Consider the following 9,441-nt stretch of genomic DNA (forward strand, 5'->3'; position numbering starts at 1 on the left):
CCTCGACGCTTCTTCCTCGGTTGTGCTTTGCATCGGACAGTTTACCAGCGGCGGTGTGCAGCTTTGAACCTACGACCCCGGGAAGCAGCGGTGTAATTGAAGTAACTGAACTACTCAAACGGACGCGGTTTCCCCCCCCAAAAAAAGAATCCAGAAACCATGACTAGCTACCACAAACCCGATGAGAAAACTCTGCAGGGGCTGAAAGACGTCGCCAATAAGCTCCGGATCAACTCCATCAAGGCGACATGCGCCTCTAACTCCGGGTAAGCTATGCAAAGTAACGCTGGAGGGAGTTTTAAAAAGCATACCGCTACGTACGAAGAAAATATACAATACTTTGTAATAGTAACGTGACTGACGTTATCTGAAGCACGTTTTTTTTACCTGCGTGGCCCGTTGGCACGTGCTGCAGATTACCTCCACGCAGCCACAGCAGACGTTTTAAGCTACTTTGTGAGGTATAATTGTCCATAGTACATAGTCTATGCTAATATTAGCATAAGCTAACAATTGGTGCGCCTGTGTTGACGTACAGTCGGTGCAATGTGTCTGAGAAACCATGCACTCTAGTAAAGCAGTTGCTAGCTTTAAACTTTGTCATTAGCACCGAGCTGCTTCTTAGCTAACAAGAAACCACATGATCATGCGGAACGGGGACTCTCGTGGTCAGCTTGAAGCTCTAATTTAAAGTTGCAGATGCATGCTAAATTGCCAAATACAGGAATGCACACCAGTTGCAATAGTTTGCAGGAAATTTGTGTAAAGTATGACTAAAAAAAAAAGGCAATCAAAAGGGCACCTGTAGTATTGCTTCATCCTAAATGTCGGACTTCCTGACGTCTTCCTCTTCACAGTCACTCTCGGTTGAACCAGAGTCCAAGCGGGAATAGTTTAAATGGCTGGGGGTGTAGTTTTATAGTTTCTTTAATCTAGAGATTATTCTTGCAGCCCTACTACACTCTCCATAGATCAGTGTACACACTCACAATTAAAAATATTTCTGTGTTTAATCTTAATTAAATGCAATTAATGTGTAACCATTGTTTCCAGTCTACGGTTTCATTGTATTCACATTGCAAGATATCCAGCATTGTGATTTTTTTACTTGCGCAACTGCCACCTTTTGAAAAGGAAATGTTCGTTGGTAAACCTGTTTGTTACTTCCCTATGCCAACTGGCAAGGAAATGGATGGGTTATATCCTGGATGTCTTTACTGTGTTGTCTCCCATTTCATTTAACAAAGGATGTTTTTGAGTTTTGACACCCAAAAGTCAACACCTGTTTTTTCTCATCATTTGACCGACATGGGACATTGCACTCGAGCATCTGATTTCATTCAGTTTATTTCCCAACAGGTTATCGCTCATCAAAGGGACAAGCGGTAAACGGAGCACTGGGTTCTTTTCTCATGAAATTTAACAGTGACCGTGGTGTTTGTTTGAATAAAATAACTGTGTTCCAGCATGGTTGAAATGATGCCATTTATAAATTAACCCACATAGGGAAGCAGAGATACTGTCGCGTAACCTGTTTTTAAAAACAAAAACATGAATACTGCAATACTTTCACCACTATGCCGCAACTAACTGTTTCACAAGTTAACATGTGTTTTTTTTGTTTTTTTTATAAATGCGTTGAAGTGTGGAAACATGACTGATGTGATCATGTTGCAGATTAACAATCTATTGACTAGATTTATTTTCCTAATTCCAAAAGATTAAAGGCTCTCTTTAAAATATGAATGAATTTGAATGAATATGAATGAATTTGTAATGCAGGCAGCATTACAAATGCATCTTTCTTTTAATGCTTTTTTAGGAATTGTGGTACACGAGTTGTTCTTATTGTCAAACTAAAACAGGTGTGAGGATTCCTGAATATAGCAGCACATGCATGTATGTGCACGGTGTGTGTGTGTGGATTTTGTTTTCTTGTTGAGACACTTGGCGTTTTTCTTGTGCCATGTGCTCACCAGAAGTGTCCATTTCCCCCTCCCCCAGTCACCCCACATCATGCTGCAGTGCAGCGGAGCTCATGTCTGTGCTCTTCTTCAACACCATGCGCTACAAAGCAGAGGACCCTCGCAACCAGTGCAACGACCGCTTTGTGCTCTCAAAGGTTTGCTTGCATTTCTTTCAAGGGAGAATATCCTTCAGTCGGCCAGCTCACCTGTGATGCGGCATCACCACTGGCATTAAAGACTCTCCCCCCTCCCCCCCCCCCAGGGTCATGCTGCACCTGTCCTGTATGCTGCATGGGCAGAGGCGGGTTTCGTGAAGGAGTCCGATCTGCTCAACCTGCGCAAGGTTGACTCCGACCTGGAGGGGCACCCCACACCAGTAAGTTCAAAATCCTGCGTTCCCTTTTCTGGTGTTCATGTCTCCTTGGAGAACACACTATCATGTTCAAGTTAGGCTGTCTATATCTTGTATAACATTTCGTTTTCCCTCTTCTATTCATCAGAAACTGGCCTTTGTTGATGTGGCTACTGGATCTCTGGGACAGGGTCTCGGGGCTGCCTGTGGGATGGCATACACTGGCAAACATTTTGACAAATCAGAGTGAGCATGGATACAAAAATATGTATATTCATTAAGAGGTTCCAAGGCTTATACGCGTTAGAATTAGATTACTTAAGGACATGGGCTCTCCATACTCCAACTAGACTGTTGCTATCATTCTTGAAATGCCATACATGTTGTGGGTAGTTCCTGTTAAATCATTTGAGTCAACAAGGGATTTGGTTAACAAAGAGCCGTTCTTAACAGTGATTGCACTGCAGTCGGGTAACTGGTTTCTTTTAAACTGATGCCTGAAACACTGTCATCCGTTTAATGGATGCACCTGTAGTAGTGAAGATGTAATTGTGTTAAATCACGCCCTGATTGGTGCCTGCAGTGAGGTCAAAAGGTCTTGCACTGCTGCAACAGAGTTATATTAAAAGTAGCAACGATTTATTTAACTCTTCTTTGGGAGAGTAGCTGTTGGTGATTCTAAGAACAATAATAACTCTATAATCTAAAAGTAGAAGGCTATTATGAACTGCTGCTTCCACTGAAGTTCTGTTTGTTTATATTCGTGACAGACTTTAATCATGTAGTATTATGTGCTTCATTGTTTGGAGATAATCCTTTCCTCATTGTGGTGTAGATACCGTGTGTACTGCATGATGGGAGATGGCGAGTGTTCAGAGGGCTCGGTGTGGGAGGCCATGGCCTTTGCCTCCTACTACAAGCTGGACAACTTGGTGGCCATCATGGATGTCAATCGGCTCGGTCAAAGTGAAGCTGCGCCCCTGAAGCACAACATGGAGGCTTACCGCAAGCGCTGTGAAGCCTTTGGGTCAGTGCCAAATATTCATTAACATAACCTTTAATGTCATATATTTGTATATAATCGGGACCTTCTGATATCCTTCAAAAGCTTCCTTGGGTTGAACTTTCACTTGTCCAACTCTCACACACTGGTGTTCCACATGTCTACCCTCCTGTGGCCTCTTGTCTTGCTCTCTCTGCTCCCTTCTTCCAGGCGATGAGTGTAATGCTTAACGTGTTGGTTCAGAAGTCGGTACAGACGGCTTTGGGTTAATATTTGCTGCAATGTGTCTGCATGCTGTTAAACTGATGTTTTTGCAGGTGGAACACTTACGTTGTGGATGGACACGACGTGGAGGAGCTGTGCAAAGCTTTCTGGCAGGCTCAGCAGGTGAAGGACAAACCCACTTGCATTGTAGCCAAGACGTTCAAGGGCAAAGGACTCAAAAGTAAGTGTGGAGTTCATGTGGTGACTGTTTTATTTACTGAGCTATTTGATTCTGACTCGTTTATCTCTTTGCTGTAGATATTGAGGATCTTGAAAACTGGCATGGAAAGCCCATCCCCAAGGACAGGGTGGATGCTGTCCTGAAAGACCTGCAGGCTCTGATCCAGGTCCCCAACAAGACCCTGTCCCCCGAGCAGCCCGCAGACGACACGGCACCCGCAGACCTCAGCCCCATCTCCCTGCCTTCACCCCCAGCATACAAAAAGGGAGACAAGGTACCTTTTTACTGATTTGTGCTCCTATTGAACGCCGCCGAATGTAATTGATTACATTTTTAGGGACGCTTGAATCCTGTGTAGTAATGTATGCAAAGCTCATTTTAACAGTCATTGCTGACTCAGTGGTTTTAACCTACATGTAGATTGTTTTGTTGTGTTAATCCGTATTCACACATTCCTTCCTGTGCTGTCAGATGGCAACAAGGCGTGCATACGGCACTGCACTGGTCAAGCTGGGCCAAGCAAGCCAGAGAGTGGTGGCCCTCGATGGAGACACCAAAAACTCCACCTTCTCAGAGACGTTCAAGAAGGCCTTCCCTGACCGCTACATTGAGTGCTTCATCGCTGAGCAGAACATGGTACGCAATATTTCACTCTTTCCCTCAAACTTATGAAAGGGGGATACATTTAGCTCCCATTTAACTCTTCACGGCCTTAATCTGCTCCAAATAGGTCTAATCTGTTACTATTCATTCTGTAACATGAAAATCCAAGGCTCCTACTGCTCTCTCCATGCCTTATCTCATATGCTGTCATTAAGACTAACCCTAAATACCAATCTCTACTTACTGCTGCAGGTAAGCGTGGCCATTGGCTGTGCCACCCGAGACCGCACGGTTGCATTCGCCAGCACCTTTGCCGCGTTTTTCTCTAGGGCCTATGACCAGATCCGTATGGGAGCCATCTCCCAGTCTAATGTCAACCTGGTGGGGTCCCACTGCGGAGTCTCCATCGGTAAGCCTTCTGCTAAGGCGTCACTAGCTTTATTTATTACATTTTTTTTTATGGGGGTGAGTGTACCCGGCCCCCCGACTGATCTTATTCTGCTTTCAGGTGAGGATGGTCCTTCCCAGATGGCCCTCGAGGACTTGGCCATGTTCCGTGCCATTCCAACATGTACTGTGTTTTACCCCAGTGACGCAGTGTCCACAGAGAGAGCCGTTGAGCTGTCAGCAAACACCAAGGTTGGTAGGCCACCTTGTGGCAGAGTTTGTCCAGTAATCCAGTCTTCACAGTGACGGGAGTTCTCATGCGGTAACTCATCACTCTATATTCTCAGGGTATCTGTTTCATCCGTACCAGTAGACCAGAAACTGCAGTCCTCTACTCTCCGGATGAGAAGTTTGAAGTGGGCACAGCTAAGGTAAAGATCAATACAATGATGCTCACTTGTGCACCAAGTAGCTAGTAGCAACAAAAGATTTGAAGAAACACCAGAAAAATGAATGTATATGAATAAATGTCTACTTTACCAGGTTGTGCGCCAGTCTGACAGTGATTGTGTGACTGTGATTGGAGCTGGTATTACCCTGCATGAGGCCCTGGCTGCTGCTGATATGCTGGCCATTGAAGGTAAGCTTGCATTGCCCTCTAGTGGCTAGATGTAGGTATTGAAGCTGACTATTCATAACGTTAATCCACATCTCATGTTTGGTAATTCAGGGGATACAAGTTATCAGTCTCTAGGTTAGCTAATATGGTCTAATAAACATTTCCCAAAGTAACAATCTAATGAATACCTATAGGGAAGAACATCCGCGTAATTGACCCATTCACCATCAAGCCCTTGGACGCCGCTACCATTCTGGCCAGTGCCAGAGCCACAAAGGGACAGATCATCACTGTGGAGGACCACTACAAGGAGGGTAGGTTGTGTTCTGTTGTTGTGCTACTGCAGGCTTCTCTCGTCATTTACCAATGAGCAGAGTTTCTTAGTGGGGGTGGTTTTTATGCAGAGATTTTTCTCGATCTACCAGGGTCTATTAAGAGGGCATTATCATGTCATCACTTGGTGGTTTGAGCTGATGGTCTGTCTCCTCTGTCCAGGTGGTCTTGGTGAAGCAGTGCTGTCAGCAGTGGGCCAAGAGCCTGGCATCGTTGTGACCCGGCTGGCAGTGACCGGTGTTCCCCACAGCGGAAAGCCCCAAGAGATGCTCGACCTCTTTGGCATCAGCGCCAAGCACATTGCCGATGCCGTGCGTCAGACCTTTGCAAACTAAGGACGGCGCCGTACCACTCGCTTGCCGCTTTGCTCAGTTACAACCGACTTTCTACCCAACTCGCAGCTAACTGGCCTGTTCTCCTGAATACCTGTTAACTTCTGTGCAGTGTGCTCACCCGGTATTGTTGTCGCTACCACAGATTGTGAGGGATGGGAATAGGATTGTCAAAGCCTAGCATCTAGTACCCTCTTCTTCAGACAGGTTCCTCTGCAACATTCCTTTCTTGTATCCTCTTATGTGTTCTAGTAGCTCAGACAAAACATCACTGAATACTGTAAATGTGGTATGTTGACAGATTTTAAAAACCATACAAGCAGCAGACCCGGTTCTGCTCCATTGTAAACGGTCAGGCCACTACTTCTGTTTTGCATTCCAATCCTTTTTTTTACAACCATACCTCATGTCCGCTCACTTGTCTGGCATTCTTGCCTCCCTTCTTCTACGACAAACACTGTTACCGTTTGTCATAAATCTTAGTGACGAGATCAGTTGTGTAGTCTTTTGATGCTTAAACCAGTTTGCTGTGAGCAGTTTGACATCTTTTCTGTGTTCTGGCCACATGGGCATCACACAAAGTTCCTGGTGTTCCAGGGCACTTGTGTCGTCCCGTTGTACCTGTGTTGTGCTGAATTAAAAATATTTAACCCAAAGTCTTGTGTTTTTAGTTTTTTCCCCTACTTTGCTAGCGGTGTGTTTTTAAGAGTGGCAACGTCGGTGCCTCTTTGGAAAAGACTAAAATACTGTAGCTAGTGGATGGATCACAATGCAGTCTTGCACAGATATTCATGGTGCCCAAAGTGACGCCTAATGATGTAAGCGATCCTCTGACTTGTGATCTAGCGCGACTAGCATGTTGTAGTTATCACCCATCTGTGTCAACTGCTCGATGAATTGGCATCAAATGTTGTACAGCTATTAATGGTTCCCACACAAGGTATTCTAATAACTTTGATCCCCAGACTTCTCTGCCAGCTCCACCGTGTGATTGATATTTTTGGTCGGTCTCTGGTTTTAAGAGAAATGTTCCCATCATGCTGTTAAATATGACCAAAATACTAATTTCAAAACAAACTCATTCCCTTCAGCCTCCTCTTTTACTGATGTCTAACAAGTGTTTGCATGCCAACACTGCAAACTATGGCGAGCATGGTAAACGTACCTGCAAAACTTTAGCCTGCTGACTTAGGTGTTTAGCTGTAAGCACTTGTACCGAAGTGCAATCTCTCAAAGCTGCTAGCGTGGGTTCAGACTGCTGGTCTGGTTTTACGGTTGAGTGTTTGAGACATGTGGCTTTTACAGACACCTGTCATACATGTTGTAGAGCTGTCAGTGTTCAGACTGTCAAAGACCCCTTTTATTCTGAGTAAGAAAACAAGGTACAGTTGGCGAAGAATGGACTGCCGTCACTGCAGAGATAGTAAAACTTGTGTTTCAAACCAGTCACTGGACCCGAACTATACTTTCATTTGTCACTATACCATTTATATTTAATTACCCCGCTCTCCATTCAGTCTGTAAGGGGATGCTTTCTTCCTTGTTTCTGTCAGGGATCTCCACATAAGGACAAATTGGTTCATTTGTGCCTTTAGTTCAATTTGGTTCAACAAATGTGACTTTTGTTGACTTACTCAACAACAATCTCTTGCTTGTAGTAGCAAAAGGCTGATAGCTGAAAAGAAGCAGTTGAAGCAAAGATTAAACTGTTATATGTCAGCTAATGAGTGAGTATTACAAAAGCAACCCCAGTGATTTTGGGAGTTCACGCACCTGTGTGCTGAGTTCAGTGGTGTGCCTGAAAAGATCCATGGTGTCATAGCTTCCCGCTCTCTCTGCTATCAGCGCCTGGTGAGAGGACAGAGGGACAAAACTACCATTTGGACAGATCAACAGGGTCAAAGACAGAAATTCATCAAGTGTTATATTATTATTTTAGTCGAATCAACACATTTTAATATGTATTTCAAGTATGTACTGACAATCAATCAAATAACAGTTGATATTAGCCAAGAACATAGTACCGTTTTGGGAAACTGTAGAAACATGGCGGTGCAACATAGCGGACTATGTGAAGAGATCCCCTCTGTAGACATAAACTGCTCATTCTAAGGTAACCAAAACACAATTCTTATTGTCAGCCGTTTATACATACTTATTAATAACATTTTTCATTTCTATCATTAGATTTCCCTAAATGCTACGCACTCTTCCTTTAATCGTGGACACAATTATTTCCAAGCGTCCATTTCCTTGACATGATCAAGTGCCCGTGAAAGATTGTCATATGATGTCGTTGTACCTGTCCAATCCAGCAGTTGACATAGAGCGGCTCCAGCGACTGGGCAATCTTGAAGGCCTTGTGTGCAAGCTAAGAAAATAAGACCGAACTTTAACAAAGAAAACGTCAGCCAACTATGTAAACATCTATAAAAAAAAATGTATCGCACACACACACACACAAAACTCGATATTGTCGTTCTTCAAATACAGGGTACCAAGGTTGGTCCAAGCAACAACATTCTGTAACAAAATATTAAAAAGCCTCATAAGAACGTCAGAATAGTTTCTGAAAATAGTATTCACCACCTGAACAAACGTGCATTACATACATTTGGTTCAACTTGTATGGATTTGATGAAGCAATGTTGAGCCAAATGTTGAGCCAATGTTCAGCCAAACAAAGGTTTGCCTGAATGAGAAATACATGGAAGTAAGCCTGTGACCTAGTTGAGGCATTAAACCTGAGTGTGCTGGATATATCATTCATACGTTATGTGGATGTATTATTATAGGTTAGAGCCATTTAAAGTGCTTTACAGATGGCAAGCTGATAATAACTGAAAACAGTAAGTTGAGACTAAATTACTGTAATGATAAAACCAATGAAATATATATATAATACATCTTTACACAATAATACAAATACATAAAAAATATTATAGGCAGTAAAAACATTAATAGAATGTAAGACATATTAAAGACATAACGGCGATAAAACATTATAGTATACTCTCTGGTGCATACCTGGGAACTCTCTTGATACTCAGATATGGACTGGGCCTTCCTCTCTGTCTGTTTTATTGATATTTCTTCTATAAGTTCCTTGTTGAAGCTCATTTACTGGACATTTTTTGTACATAGAGCCAAGCAGCACTTCCTGGCTGTGACTGATGAACTTGGAATGCTCCGTGTTTTGGAAATCCCAAAGGCACTCTGTGTTCCCTCCTGGAATGAGGTAAGACAGTCCAACCACCTACTTATAAGTTGTCTAGTTACTTATTATTTTGCAAATATAAATAATAATGTACCCTTAGTCAAGGTAAACAATGAGGTAACATATCCAACACTGCAGCAAGTTTTATTTAAGTTTCTGTTTGCTGCTTTATTACATTGATAT

At 43.2% G+C, this 9,441-nt stretch overlaps 1 protein-coding gene across 1 annotated transcript; it reads left to right on the plus strand.

The window, feature by feature from the left end:
- The first annotated feature begins 23 nt into the window (after positions 1 to 23).
- On the plus strand, positions 24 to 6,697 carry tktb (transketolase b). Its single transcript, XM_079274382.1, has 14 exons — positions 24 to 266; positions 2,005 to 2,122; positions 2,230 to 2,343; positions 2,468 to 2,565; positions 3,155 to 3,346; positions 3,640 to 3,767; positions 3,845 to 4,041; positions 4,239 to 4,403; positions 4,623 to 4,779; positions 4,879 to 5,009; positions 5,105 to 5,188; positions 5,301 to 5,397; positions 5,571 to 5,690; positions 5,872 to 6,697. The coding sequence occupies exons 1-14, from the start codon at positions 160 to 162 to the stop codon at positions 6,042 to 6,044; spliced, it is 1,881 nt and encodes a 626-aa protein (XP_079130508.1). The 5' UTR covers positions 24 to 159; the 3' UTR covers positions 6,045 to 6,697.
- The last annotated feature ends 2,744 nt before the right edge of the window (positions 6,698 to 9,441 follow it).

This window comes from Melanostigma gelatinosum, assembly GCF_949748355.1.
Source record: "Melanostigma gelatinosum genome assembly, chromosome: 8".
Classification (NCBI taxonomy): Eukaryota; Metazoa; Chordata; class Actinopteri; order Perciformes; family Zoarcidae; genus Melanostigma; species Melanostigma gelatinosum.